This window comes from Marmota marmota, unplaced genomic scaffold (genome assembly GCF_001458135.2).
Source record: "Marmota marmota marmota unplaced genomic scaffold, marMar, whole genome shotgun sequence".
Taxonomy (NCBI): domain Eukaryota; kingdom Metazoa; phylum Chordata; class Mammalia; order Rodentia; family Sciuridae; genus Marmota; species Marmota marmota.
The window spans coordinates 6,580,253-6,595,960 of NW_025999990.1; the positions used below are offsets into that span (position 1 = coordinate 6,580,253).

General features: G+C 37.8%; 1 protein-coding gene across 2 annotated transcripts in view; it reads right to left on the reverse strand.

Moving 5' to 3' along the window:
* Positions 1 to 12,446: 12,446 nt before the first annotated feature.
* Serpinb7 (serpin family B member 7) overlaps positions 12,447 to 15,708 on the reverse strand; it is a 28,537-nt gene continuing 25,275 nt past the window's right edge. For both annotated transcript variants that reach the window (XM_048806112.1, XM_015482227.2), the window contains exon 8: positions 12,447 to 13,554. In XM_048806112.1, coding sequence (XP_048662069.1) covers positions 13,156 to 13,554 — 399 coding nt within the window. In that variant the 3' untranslated portion in view covers positions 12,447 to 13,155. The remainder of the gene's footprint in view (positions 13,555 to 15,708) is intronic.

The window sequence follows — 15,708 nt, forward strand, 5'->3', positions numbered from 1 at the left end:
AGAATTTTGGACAATCCAAGTTTGGTATTGGTAATCCCCCCCCCCCCACCCATGGGTAATAATAGGGAAGACAACAACTTCTAGGAAGCTTCAGACCACCTAGACTATTGAAGGTGTACCTTATATATACTGCCCCAGAAATTAACAATATGAAAATAAATCATCAGTGAAATTTATAAAGTTAAACCATCTTTACATAGTTATATTTTCAAAAATAACACTTATGTTTTTACAGTTAGTATTCCCCTATTCACCTAAAGTTCCTTGATCCTCAATAACAGATTTAAAAAAAAAAAAAGAGTTTATAGTGACTGAGCACTCCCTGTGGTCTGGACACTGTTGGAAGCTCTTCTTTTCTCTACAGAGCTTTTGAGGTTCTCTTGTGAAATGTCTGAGAAGAATCTCCTTCTACACTTAGTGCTCCTGTCAAGGAGAGCCCTTCTTCTTAAAGACCAATTGTGACAAGCTCAACTTTTTGAAAGTTTTTGTCACCTTTTGTTTCCAAATTTCAACTTGATTAATACTTTTAAAGCAGCATAGTAGGAATTGGAGTGTTTAGATCCAATTCTAGGCTCAAAGGACAGATGAAATAAACGCCATCCCACGAATCTTGCCTCAAAAGCTAACTATGGACTCCCCTAAAAGAAGAAGAAAGGAAAGCTGAAATAGTAACTACCTTTGCATTTAAAGAATTTGAAGTTCTTGTTCATTCATGTCCAGTGGAACACCTACAATGTGAAACAACTGTTTTCAAAGACTTCACAAAGCCTACTCCAAAGGCTAGATGGTGACAGAGAAAACCATTTTTTATTATAAGTGTTGCACTCTTTATATTTTATGAACTTTTAATTAATCACTTATTAATTAATCTTAATTAACTACTTAATTAATCACTTTTCTCTTATCTGTCTCTTAATTTTGCTACCCATTTTTTAAAAAGTTATTTCAAAGAGAAAAATTTAGCTTGGAAAACAAAATCTTTCCACTGCTTTTAGGCAGGGGTCTGAGTGCCAGACAATGGAAGAGTGGGGTATGTGCACACCTCTACAACCCTCATGGTAGAATCCAAGCTGAAAGTTTGAAAGGAATTTTGAAATCATTTGGGGCTTGCTCCTTCATGCTGTCACTTAAAAATATTTTGTTCATCCTTGTATTACCAGAAACACAGTAGGAAACCCACAAATATTTATCTGAGTATGGAGAGATACATGAATCTTAGTATCATTTGTGGGCAGTTAATATCACTGGTTAGCCACAGGGCATACAAAAATAATGGCTTGAATTCATTTAATAGTTAATACTTTCACAAACATTGTCTGATTTGGTGCTCATAGTATTTTCCTGATATTCCAGTAGCTTGCATCATTTTCTCTGCTACTGGTTAGTAGGGTTCCTATAGTTCTCCAGTTACAAGGCAATCTATTGACTTAGTTGAGACATAGCTAGAATGTCCTAAGTCCTCTGACAGAGGACAACTGAAATAAAACATTACCAATTATCTGCAAAGATTTAAAGGCTTAATGTTTTAAACATATTTTGTGTGGTTCCTGAGAGTAGAAATGGGACAAGAGGCAGTGGATACAGAGAAGATATTGTTATGGCAAGATTGTAATAAATCACTGAGTCGATCTTGAATCAGGAGATGGAAACTTTATTCAACAGCTGGCGGTCTGGACCCACCAGCTGGCGAGCCAAGGAGTAGGCTGCAAGTCTACACCCTTTGACCCCCTCCCAGGGTTTGAATACACCTTTTATAGTCCAAAACCACATTATAAATGAAGGTTGCTATGATTCAAAACCATAAACAAACGTCATGAGATCTAAAATCATAAGCAGAAAAGGACTGGACCAAAACGTCCCTAGTTAAGTGCAAGTTGAAGAATGGTTACTAACATCTAAACAATCAATCTGTGACAGGATGCATTGTCCAAGAAAAATGGGAACCAAAGAGAGAGAGCAATTTTACATTGTATAAGAATTGTCATTTTGTGTTGCCAAACATGCTATGCTAAGCAATTGTTGATGGGTACAGAGGCCGGGCTTTCCCTGAGAGAAGTAGTATTTACGTGACACGAAGTCTCAGGGTAAGATGGAGTCTGTTTGGTCATTGCCCATATAGCCTGGGCCATAACAATATTATAACTTGATTAATATAAAAATGGAAGAAGGTGGGTTGGGGTTGTGGCTCAGTGGTTGAGTGCTCACCTAGCACATGTGAGACACTGGGTTTGGTCCTCAACACCACATAAAAATAAATAAATAAAATAAAGTCATTTTGTCCATCTACAACTAAAGAAGAATATTTTTTTAAAAAATGGAAGGACTATTTTTGGTACATGTGTATTTTATGAAGAGAAAATTATAATGGAGCAATGATTATTAAAAGGTAGATTTCAACTCAAGTCAAGGAAGAACTTTTTAACATTTAGAGTTGTCTGGATGCTTATTAATGGGCTCCTTTGTGACCTTAAGTTCTGCCTTTTTGAATAACTTCAGACAAGCTGAACAAACTCTTGCCTGCTGAGCTACAGTGGAGATTCAAGCATGGAGAGTTTGAATTGCATGAGTTTTTCCATTTCTGAGATTGTCTAATGGTCTTCTGTATCACAAGAGGTCCTATAGCTTCATAATCGAGGGATGGCACAAATGCTACTCTTGGTGTCACTTCCTTCATTGTAACCACCACAATCAAAATAAAAAACAATGATTCAACCTGTAACTCTCAGCATTCTGCTCAGTCTTTGAAGACATGCATTAACAAGATGAAAATGCAAGGATTTATCTCCATTATATGTGGAAAACAATGAAGGTAATTGTTGAATTTTTTGGCTCTCCTATAACTAAGGTTGCTTGGTTGTCAGTGAGACAAAGAATTATTTCCAGTCCAAACTCTCACTGCCTGCCTTGTGTCTGCAGCCCTATGGGACATGCCATCTCCCTGGGTGCACAACCTGAAGCAGGCACATGGGTAGATGGAGCCACCAGATGCTCTCTCACATTGAAGAGAGGGGGTGAGGGAGGAGTGCCTCCACCTCATCCACATCCCAAAACAACTTGTAGAGATTCCCACAACTTCCATGTTTCCAACTACATCTCCATCTCCACAAGTATGTATTTATGGAACACCTACTCCAGGTAAGTCACTTGGAAGCTACTCTTCCAATGCATGGACAAAGAAACAAATAGGACACAGGAGCTTTTACATTTCATTTTTTCTCATGCTTAAAAATTTTAAATTCTAGCCTCTCAAATTAATTTCCAAATTAATCAGGAGAAACTTTGTTCCATTTGTTAATCATTCCCTCTCACCTAAGCAGGGAGATGAACAATGTTGAAAGATCCTTACTAAAAAACACTTCTTGCACTCATTTGCAATTAAGTTAAAGTACTCATGATTCCCTTGAAAATGCAATTGTGTAGAATACAAATTCTTCCCCTGGATTATAAACTCCTTGAGGGAAGAAGACTTGTTTTTTTGTTTTTTAAAAATGCCCTTTATGTGATCCATAGTCATTTATTTATTCAACTACCAATTATTTCAACAGTCAACAATCAAAACAGCTTTTGAAAGGCTCCATGAGTGTTGGGTGCTGGAGGCATCTGCTATGCACAAGAGTCAATTTAGCACAATCTTGAGCGAGTAATCTATTTGCATCTTAAAATATTACATTTAGTTCACTTAGCACAGCATTGTGTTTTGAGCAAATAGGACACATAGAAACAATCGATAGGATGCTAAAAGTTCCTGAATTTGGAAAGCATTTTGGGATGCTGACCTATGGCAAGAAGGCTCTGGGAAGTTAACAATGCACAGGGTTGGGTGGAGTAAGACTTCCAATTCCCGTGGTCAGGTTGACCTCACTGAGTGCATCTATCTTCTCAGTGTTCTGCTTTGTCCCTTCTTCCCCTGCTCCTCAGGACAGAACTATGGGAACCCTTACCTCTTGTATCCCTTTATAAAGAAGGTGATTTTCTAGAAACCCTTCAGTGTTCACAGAGTTGGGTACCTATGAAAGCTTTGTAATGAAACTGGAATCATCACTTGATTGTCTTCTAGACATGGATGTAAGTGTACTTGTGATGTACCTTTTCTATCTGAGATGCACTGTCACCTCTGGCCCCAAAGAACACCACAGCTAGTGCATATACGAGAGCTAAGGGAGAAAAGAAGAGCTTCTCAGGCCATAGACAATGATCATCGCTCATTTGTTTGAAGGTATCAAAACAGAACTGTGCATTTGCTGCACTCAGCCCATTCCTGCACCTGGGGAATGGAACACACAGACACCAATACCACCAACAACAGGTCGAAGTTCCATCATTTAGACCTTTACTTCAAATTAAGGCAAGCACCAATTCTACCTACCAGTCCGAATGCTCCATGAGGGGCTCTTTGGAAGCAAAAACAATGTAGATATTGGAATCAAAAGCATTTTCAGCTCTGCCACACTCTAACTTTAGGACCAGTATCTTAAGTTCTCCTGGCTTCTGTTTACTCTTCTGTGATGGTGGTTAAATACCAGCTTCTTTAAGAATTAGTGTGCTGGTGAAATGAAGCCATGTTTGTAGAGTTCCCAGGACAGTTCCTGTCTATAGTGGGTGGTCAAGGGTAGCAGTGAAGAGTGTTACTATTGTTGTTACTCTTAGCTCACTTTAGCTCACTAGGTCAGGCTAATGACAAAGAGGGCAAGGTAATAGTTTTGAGCCCAATATCCATATGACCTCACCAAGTCTTGCAAAAGTACACAAAAGTGCCAGGTGTTGTCCTGCACACCTGTAATCCTAGCAACTCAGGAAGCTGAGACAGAAGGATCACAAGTTCAAGGACAGGCTGGGAAACTTATTGTGACCTTGTCTGAAAATAAAAATAAAATAAAATAAAAAGTGGAGATATAGCTCAGTGATAGAGCACCCCTGAGTACAATCCCCAGTACCACAAAGTAAACAAGTAAATAAATAAATAAAATTGGTTAAAGGAAAGTGTGTGGTTGCAGGGTTTGGGTGAGAATATTAATAGGAAACTCATACTCCTTGCTTCTGGAATATTTATTTTATGTCTCGTTATGCCAATATCTAAACTCCCAACAGGAACCATCCCAGCCAGGGGTGTGGTTCCAGTAAAACAGCTTTAAAAACTCCTACACAAGGGAGAGCCACCTTAAGCAATTTGTGTGGCTGCCTGGTTGATATTCATAGGAATTGGCAATTATATCACTTGATTGGAAAGCTACAACTCTTCAAGTCAACACAGAAGTAAAAGCCTCAGAGACCTATTTCTTAAATAAATACTGATAGAAATCCACTAAATTGTTTGTATAACCCATTAAGAGATACCATTCCATAGTTGAAAAACACTGATATAGCCTAGTTGACTAATTTTTTACAAAAGGGGAAATTAAGCAATGGGTAAGTCATTTAACACAGTACATAGACTAGCAAGGATTAGTCTCCTGGAATTGTTGAGTAGACAGAGGAAATTTATATGCAGGATAATTTTGTATGCTTTTGTTCAATCCACTAGCAGAAATATTTATCTGTATGTTGATAGCAAATATCCTGGTTGACTTAAGTAATTTCATCTGGATTCCCTGAGAATCTTTGCTTTCATTTTACCCCCTGTTCCTTAAACTACCGCACCTTTGAAGATTCAAGATGGCGGATTAGAGGAAGGCTGCCTTTCCAATTGCTCCATGAATTGGGATTTAAGCAGTAGGAACGCCACTTCTCAGTGATGTGGGTGAAAGAGAGAATTCACGGAAAGTTAGTGTCAGAGACTCTTAGAGACTCAGGAAGTTGCCTGCGTTGCATGAAAGACAAAAATAAAAAGAGTGCGTTGGAGCCAAGTTGGCTGCAGCAGCAGTGGCTCCAGTCCACCAGAAAGGGAAGGGATGACACACAGAGGGAGACACAATGGACACATCTGGCATGGAAAGGCCTGTGAAACAGAAAGCAGCCTGAACTTACGGGTCGCAGAGCCTGGACAGTGGACTGGAGTTTGAAAAGTGCCCTTTCTTAACTGGCAAGCAGAGAGCTGAGGCTCGGAGCTGAGGCCATGCTACAGCGTGCTTCTGTGGAAGTCCAAGAGATCATAGAAAATGTGGCCACACTGTCCCAGTAGGCACCTACCACGTGGCCAAGGGTGTTCCTCGCAGAATGAATGAAACAGGCACAGAGAAGTTTGTACCCAGGGGATGCAAGGTGGAGATATGGAGGGGCGTTCAACTCACTTTCCCTTTGAGCCTTTGAGCTGGTCTCTCACAAGACCAGATGAAGAGGATTGGGACATTGAATAGGTGGGTGTGAAAACACTCAGGGATGGAACCCGGGAAGGGTGTACTCATGAGCAATGGAGTGTGGAGGGTTGGCTCCCCTGTTCTATGCGTAAAATTCTTGGGAGTTTCCTGAGATCCAAACTTCCATCAGGGCTCATCCTCTGCCCAACCTTAGGGATGCATTGATCTAATTTCCCCAGAGCAAATATCACCCAAGAAAGTCCCCAAGGCCTAATTAGACCTAAGCCTCAGCCCCTGAACTTCCCACTTAGAACCCTGCAGCAGCCCCACCCTGGAAATGCATTGATCTAGTCTGTCTGGACAAAACTCCAACCCACAGTACTTCCCACTCCATCCTGCCTCATGCTAGTGAGAACAAAAGCTGAGAGCTATGTCAACCAGTTTCAGTTTCAGGACACTTCAGCTGGCAGCTCTGTGAGCAACACTAAAAGAAGAAGAGTTTAACAGCCCCATCCCTTACTCTCTCTAAGGGGTTCATACCCAGCAAGAAATGGGAAGAACAGTAAGGCCCATAGGACTGACCACCCATCCTCATCAATAGTTTTGACCACAGCCACAGATACAATTTTTCATTTTTTATGATGAATTTTTCTCTACTTATTTATTTATTTATTGAGGGATGGTTCCTTGCTGTGCTGATTGGTTCATACTTTATGTGTGTGTGTGTATGTGTGTGGGTGGATGGGTGTGTGTGTGTGGGGGGGTGTTTATTTCTTTTTCTCAATTTTAGCATTTTAATGTTTTTTTTTTCTTTGTCTTGCCTTTTGAGATTTAGGGGTTTTAATTTGTTTACTTTGTTTTTGTTTGTCTCTTTTATTATTTTTCTCATCTTTCCTCTCCAATAGCCAATTCTCTTGCGTGCGCTCTCTCTCTCTCTTTCTCCCTCTCTCTCTCCCTCTCTCTACTTGTTTCTTTATTTGTCCTCCTCATTTATAGCTGTCATTTATAATATCTTCTATGCATTCTCTCTGATTGCATTTTGAATATTTTGAACTTCATTTTACCTTCCTATCACATTTTATTTTCTTTTAATGAATAGTATTTTTGTCATCTTTTAGAACTGTTAGGTTTATATAATCCTGCCATCATAATTCATGTTTTAATAGATATTAGTACTGAAGATGGCAGAGTTGATATCTGTTGTTTACTTTAATACTGGATATAGTTCATGGAAATTTTTGGTTTTAGCTGTTGGCAATTGCTGACCCCACCAATTATGTTTTGGGGTAATCAGTGTTGTTGATATCACAGTGAGCACCAGGTATTTACTTTAATCATGTACATTGTTTTCTGAAGTTGTTGATATTATTTCCACATTTTTTGCGAGGTGGTGGGAATCTACTAGAATACTTCAGGTTTTGCTGCTGAGCTAAATCCAGCCAAGAGTTAATACACTTTGCTCCACACACAAACTAATCATGCTAAAACTTCAGTAATACTTTAATACAGAGAATGTAAGAGAAAAACCCCCAAACAAATGACCAGTCCTCAAGTAGAAATGGGTAAGTGGGGCCCTCAGATCCCACACGTGGGCATCCACTCCTACAACAAAAACATATAGTTTATGGATACCTACAAGGGGTCTCAATCTCTGTTCATGCCCATAACTTGCTAGAATATACAGAGGTTTTGTGTAAAGAAAGCAAACACAGAGAGTGTACCTCATATACCCTGCTGTATACAACACAATTGCCAAATCTACAAGAAATACCTCACAATTTTGAGACTTACAGGAAAGTAGGATCCTCAAGCTATGACATAATGCACATTGTATCAAAATACACTAATCATCATCAACGAACTAGCAGGTAAACTGTACTACAAACTTATTTGGAAATATACTTAAAAGTTCACAATACCCTGATATTCCAGAACACTTTGTCAGGAGAAGACTGTGCCCTAAAAAGGCCCCCAGCATAAAACACAACAAAGTAATACAATAAATATGAAAAAAAATAAGGTAACACAACACCTACTAAAGTTAACCAGCAATGGATTCCAAAGATACATAAGTGTATTAAATAAATGCCAAATAAAGAATTGTTATAAAATGATCAACGAATTCCAAGAAATCAGAAAAACAACCAAATAAATTAAGGAAGTCAGTATAGGATATGCATGAGAAAATCAATAAGGAGATATCAATATTGAAAAAGAACCAAAAAAAAAAAATCTTGGAAATGAAAAACCAAATAAATCAAATAAAATGTTCAGTTGAAAGTCTGTTTAATAGACTATACCAGGGTAAAGACAGAATCTTAGAGTGGGAAGACAATGTAGCCAACCTTGAACAGACAGTATTAAAGAAAATGAAATAAGTAACAATGACCAAAATATACAAGAACGCTAAGATAAAATTAAGAGAACAAATTTGAGAATAGTTAAAATTGAAGAAAATTATAAAATGTAGGCTAATGGCATGGATAATCTCTTTAGGGAAATAATAACAGAGAAATTTCCAAATCTTGAGAATGAAATGACATCCAAATACATTCAGAATCCCAAACAGACAAGGTCAAAAAAGATCCTCTCCACAACACATTATAATTTAATTCATATAATTAAATATATAATCATAATTAACATACAGAAAAAGGATAGAATTTTTAAAACTTCAAGAGGAAAAATGTCAGGTCACATTTAGAGGCAAGAAAATCAGAATCATGTCTGATTTCTCAGCACAAACTCTGAAATCCATGAGTGCTTGAAATGATGAGTTCCAAGCCCTGGAAGAAAATAACTTTCAACCAATATTGCTATATTCAGCAAAGTAATCTTTTGGAATCAAAAAATTTAAAACTTCAAAGATAAGCAGAAACTTAAACAATTCCTATGAAGCTGTCACTATAGAAAATATGTAAAAAAATAATACACATAGAAGAAATCAAAAACAAACCAGAGCCCACAAATGGACAGATCTCATTTGAAGAGTATCTAAGCAAATGCGAAACAGGACCAAATAAACATTAGAAATAAAAAAAATATATCAGGACTAATAAACATTTCTCTCTCTCTCTCTGATAACTGATAACTTTGAATTTATTGACTTCAACTCTCAAATTAAAGACATAGGCTGGAAGAATGGATTAAAAACAGATTCAACTATATGGTGTTTGCAAGAGACTCACCTTATGGGCAGAACAACCACAGACTGAAAGTGAAAGGAGAGAAATTGATATACCATGCAAATAGAGCCCAGAAAAAAACACGAGTATCTATTCCATACTCAACAAAGCAGACTTCAAACCAAAATTAATCAGAAAGGACAAAAGTTAATTTTTACTAGTAAAGTGTACAATCAAACAAGAAGATATAATGATAATAAATATTTATACCCCAAATGTCAGTCCACCTAATTATTTAAAACCAACACTGCTCAAAGACTCAGACAGACCCCATTAGAATAATACTGAGTGAATTCGACATGCCTCTCATCAATAGAGGCATGTTGAATTCACTCAATGTTGATAGGTGGAATAACTCTTTAGACTTAATATTATAAATCAAATGGACTTCACAGATGTCTATAGAATATTTCATACAACAAAAGATTAATTAATTTTCTTTCCAGTAGCTAATGAAAACTTTCTTCAGAATAGACCATATTTTTGATTGCAAAGCAACTCCTAGCAAATATAGAAAAATCAATGTAATTCCTTGCATTTTATTTGATCACGATGAAATTAAATCAGAAACCAACACCAAACTATATAGACACATAGCATTAAACAATGCAATTTGAAGTAATGAATGGGTGGTCAAAAGCAAGGAAAAAACTAAAAAATACTTAGAATCAAATGATCATAGTGACATAAGATATTAGGACATAAGATATTAGAACCTGTGGTACACTAGGAAGAAATTTTATAGTTATGAGTGCTTATAAAAGAAATCTAGGAGCCGGGCACAGTGGTGCACACCTGTAACCCAACAGCTCAGGAGGCTGAGGAAGGCCACAAGATCAAAGCCAGCCTCAACAACTTACTGAGGGCCCAAGCAACTTAGTGAGACCCTGTCACAAAATTTAAAACATAAAAATAAAAAGGGCTGGGGATGTTGCTCAGTGGGTAAGCACCCCTGCATTCAAACTCTGGTTTACAAAACAAGAGAAAGAAAAAAAGAAAGAAAGAAAGGGAGGGGGGAAGGAAGGAAACCAGAAATATCCTAAATAAGCCAATGACTCATTTTGAGATACATGAAAAACAAGAGCAAACTAATTTCAAAGCTGAAGTCAATAAAGTAGAGAATAAAAAAATACAAAGGATTAATGAAATGAAGAATTGGTTCTTTGAAAATAAATTGAAAAACCCTTAGCCAAGAAGGAAAAACACTCAAAAAAAAAGGGAAGACCTAAATTAATAAATTTTGAGATGAAAAAGGAAAGATCACCACAGATATCACAGAAATCCATGGGATTATTAGGGACTATTTTGAAAACCTATATTCCAATAAACTGGAAAATCTAAAATAAGTGGATACATTTCTAGAAACATCTATGAGTAGAATCTTCAGTCATTAGGACTATAGAATATTCTAGAGAGGAATTATAAAAGAAACTTAAGATAACTGTCCCTTCTCTCAAAGAGTTAATAATTAGGAGACCTTATTATTAAATTTATTACTGTTATCACCATTATTATATAAAGTCTCAGAAAGTTTGTTATTATAAATAATATCTAGCCAAGTGAAATCACCTAAATTGCAAATGACCCAAACATAAGAACACAAAGTAATTATGGACTCCATCAAACTTGTAAGAGGTGTAGTGTCCCAGGAAAGCCTGAGGTCATCAGAGGTGCTTGTCCGTCATAGGCACACGCCAAGGGAGGAGTGAGCCGGCTGAGGTGCTGGGGATTGAGAGAGGACCCTGAGCTCAGCGGAGGCACAGGCAAGACTTGGAATGAAATTCAAGCTGCGTGTTCTGAGGAAAAGAGCACACAAGAATTGGGGCAGTTGCCAACTGCTCTGACCTTTATTTTTCTTATAAAGTGGGAACAACAATCACAATTATAATAATTTCCACTTTACAGGAGTATGATGACAATTGGGACGGGGTCTGTGAACCTGTCTTAGGATGGTGAAGATGATGGCGCTGAAGGTGATGTTTCCCCTTTGCTGTGAAAATCACTTCTTCCTGTTGCAGAAACAGATCCTCCCTGCTCATTGCCCCTCCTCAGAGCTCATGCCTTTACACAGCCTTCGGCTTGTGAGCAGCAGAGCGCAGAGTTTCCAAGGAGCCCCTGGTGGAGCTGGGAGGAGTGCTGGCAATCGAGCCTGCTATCTGGCCAACCAGGGTCTGCATTTGCAATCTGTTTGATTTTGTTTCCTTCTTGGAGCCATAAGGAAATGTATTTATTTAAAATGTGGAATCCGTCCTTTCCATATGCCCCTCTCTTCCCTCTAAGGGTTTATAATCTAGCCTCATACATACAAACACATATGCAAATACACATGTACACAAACACAGACCGAACATGGGGAAAAGTCAGAACACGGCTCTCATGTCACATTTAGGCCATATTCATGGATTCCACAACATCTGTTGAAAATCAAGTATCTGCCAGGCCTGGCACTGAGCACCACAGCGCTGTGCAGCAGGCTACTCTGATTTATTAGTTTCTAATCAGGTGACAGTATTATGCAGTAAAAACACAATGCAATCAGCTGGCCTTATCTATCAGCTGTTAAATAAGTTCATCCTGGTCTACTGGGTTCAACTCCTTATTAATCTATTTGTGAAGTCACTTTATCTATTTACATAGGGCATATCTTTGATGTCACAGGCACGATTATACTAGAAACCAATTGGATATTCAAGGGCAAGCAGCTTTGCCACCAAATAAGATGATGTCATTCTTCCTGATGACAAACAGGAAGGAGTGATCAGCTCTAAACACTTAATGGCTTATAGTCATATTTATGAATCATTTTCTCATGAATTTAAATACTAGTACTTATGATTAGCTCATCAGTCTGTAGAATTGTAAAAGTGACTTTATGTGTCATAAATTAGTGAAATTGAACCAAATCAGACTTATTTTACAAAAAAAACATTTTTTTTTCCTTTCATAGAATTTTTGTTTGGGCGAGGAAAAAAAAAAAAGAAAGTTCTGATAGTGTCACAACTGGTTAGAGGAAAACAATCACACTATACAGATGTGGTATTTTCTTTATTTTGATAAATAAAGGGAAAACGTGTGAACTTTATAACATATGAACCAACAGGTGAAGGTGCTTAATATCTGAAAAACTATGTACATACATATTAAGTCTATTAAGGAAAGCCCAAAGGTGACAACTTAAAATCATTAATAAAATATTTTTGTTGGTCCCCAATCCCAATTCCATAGTTTTTTAGCATGTAGACTATACATTGAGTTAAAATCAAATGCATTAAAGTCAGCTTTCATGTCTTCTAAGGTCAGCCAGGAAGTTTTCCTTCACACTGATTTCTAGGAAACACCAGTCTTAGTTCCCAGATCATTCAGAACCAAGCTAGAAAATCTGCAGTGTCTAGAGTTTCAAAAAGGATTCCTAGTGCTGCTTCTACCTTCTCACTGCCTGTAAGCAAGCTCCATCATCCCTAGATAGGCTATAGAGGAGAATGGCAGGAAGGAGTGTGGGTGGAAAGCCAATGAAATTAGAAACCAGGGACCAGATGGAAGTAGAAAGGCTAAGCTTAGGGATCAAGACAACCAACCAGGCATCTGAGAGGGGTTGGGTCACCGAAATTATCTGCTGGCCAATGTTAGGAAGAAATAAAGTTAAAGGAACACCACACGATTCCAACTCAGCAAATCTATTTACATAGGGCATATCATTGATGTCACAGGGACGATTATACTAGAAACAAATTGGATATTCAAGGGCAAGCAACTTTGCCACCAAATAAGATGATGTCATTCTTCCTGATGACAAACAGGAAGGGGTGATCAGCTTTAAACACCGTCGAGTCAGGGAGCTGCTTTTCCACAATGTTATTTTCTGTGGCAGCAGTTGCCTCTGAGCCCTCCTCGGTGACCTCTATGTAAGACTTGTGCATTAGTTTTGATATATAGAGGCGACCTCCTGAAGCTATTCCAGAGAGATCAGCTCTGGACTCATCAAAGATATCCTTCAGCCCCAGGGTGCTCAAATGCCCTTTCATTTCATAGTTCTTCTCTATCTTGAACTTCGGAAGAAACACCTCCACATACTGAGAGGTCATTTTTCTTGGATTGGTCCACTTCATTAGATTCCGAAAGGACAGTTTGTTCTCAACCTGTAGGAATATTGTAAATGCCATTTAGAATCTTATGGTTAAGAAAATATGAAGCAATAGCTGCCAAGACAAACAGTTTTCCATTATTACCCCCTCTTGAATTTGTGAATTTAGGTATATGAATGGGAACTGGAGGAGCCTGGGAAGGGAATGTGATTTAAATGATAGTTCAAGTACATTTAAAAAAATAAACCCCATGTTTAATTTCTCCTCTATGATGAGGCCTGACTTGCAAGCACTTCCTATCTTCTCTGTTCTCTGCCCACATAGGAACAGATACAGCCAAAGTGAAATATGGCTGGATGAAGGATCCAATTGAAACAAGAGCTCAGCAGTCATTTAAACCAGAGTTTTGTAATCATTTACCTTTCACAAAAGACAGAAAATAATAATGTTTGCACAACTTACAGGAGTAAATCAATGAAAACCAAGGTGGCTTGAATAAAAAGATCCAGAGCCGCAGCCCTGGGAGCTTGGTGACCAATATCCACAACCCCAGGGAGGTCTGGATCCAATAACTCTCTTGGCCAACACATGAGAAGATGGAATCTCAAGGGACGTAGGGAGGTGTGCCCGGGGTGCACAGTGCACAACCTCAGTTACACAACCAGGAGCCCACCCTTCCCTCCAATGCCGTTGCTGCCCCAAACGACAACTCACAAATTGAATTTGCCGGCTCTTGGATACTAAGAATTGATCATAGATTCTTCCAGATTTAGAATGGGGAGATTTTTCATGAACATTTTCAGAAATCTCATATATGGGCATTCTTTTCAAATTTAGATTCACTGAAATCTTTACATACCTTTTCATATACATTAAGCTTCACTTGTATTTTTATTAAGAACATTGATTCATATAATCAAGTTTAGTACATTTGAAAATTCTGTGTGTAAATTTTCCAGTTTGTGGCTAATCTATAATGATTTTTTATTCTAAACTGAGTTTTTCTCTCAGCTTACTAAGTGCCCACTTCCTTATCATTATCTGATTATGCAGAAATATAAGTATTTGAGCTTTTGTAGTGTGAGAAATTTTATGAATCTAATTCACATGTTATTAGGTAAATTATTATAGGAAAAATCTCAGACAATAAGTACAAGAACAAATTTTCTCTTCTGCCAATTTTTGTTTCATATGGGCTACTTTCTGCACTAATGCCAATATTTTAAGGTAAAACAATTATGTGTGGTAAAATATAATTGTTATGAAGATTATCAAGTGAATTGTTCAATTAATCTGAGTATCACTATTTTATATTATCATGTTTTAGATTTTAATCTTCATTTTTCTCTGTGGTTCCTTACTAAAAAGAATATTAAGATAAAAAAAACTAAAGAAAGTCATTACAATAATTCAGGGGTCTTCTATGTAGAAACTGAATTTCCAAAGCTATAAAGTTTTGTTTTTAAATCATAGGAAAAAGATGGACTGGAGAGTGGACGCATTGGTTTTTTTACACTGTTCCTACTTTCCAATTATATTACAATGAATTTTCCTTGTTTTCCAGATCAAAACATAGCCAATATTTTAAATTGCATTTGTAACTTTTTACTGTAGTTGACATGCGTACACACACACACACACACACACACACATATATATTTGCACATATGCAGCTGTGAGACAAATTAAATTCCACGAGCCTCTTTTCCCTTTCTCACACAGTTGCTGTTAGAATCAAATGAAACAGTAGAAATGAAATGGAGAGCCCATGGCCTGCAATGTAGGAGGTATTCAATTAATGGTGTCGATTATTTATTTTTATTGAGAGAGCAGGGAAGGGAGAGGTGACCAACCAAGGCCTCTGGGATGGCAGGTCACAAACAGAAAGAGCCAAGTTCAGGCGGAGGATAAATGGAAGAAGGGCTGGAAGAAAAGCAGGATCTGAGATAGAGTGACGACACCTGGTTTGCTCAGCCACCACCGTCTGTTCCTGCACTGTGCTGGTCTGTTTCTCCTGTGACATCCCTAATCACCACTTGGCACCAGAGACACAGCGGCACAGTCTGATGCTATACATTTTCATTCTCCAAAGGCTCATGATGCCAGTATTTCCTGCCAACTGAAGGTGGTTGGCCAAACAAAAATTTCATAACATTAAAGACTCTTCATAACCAAGAGTTAAAAAGACCTAAGCTCATGTGTTTTGAA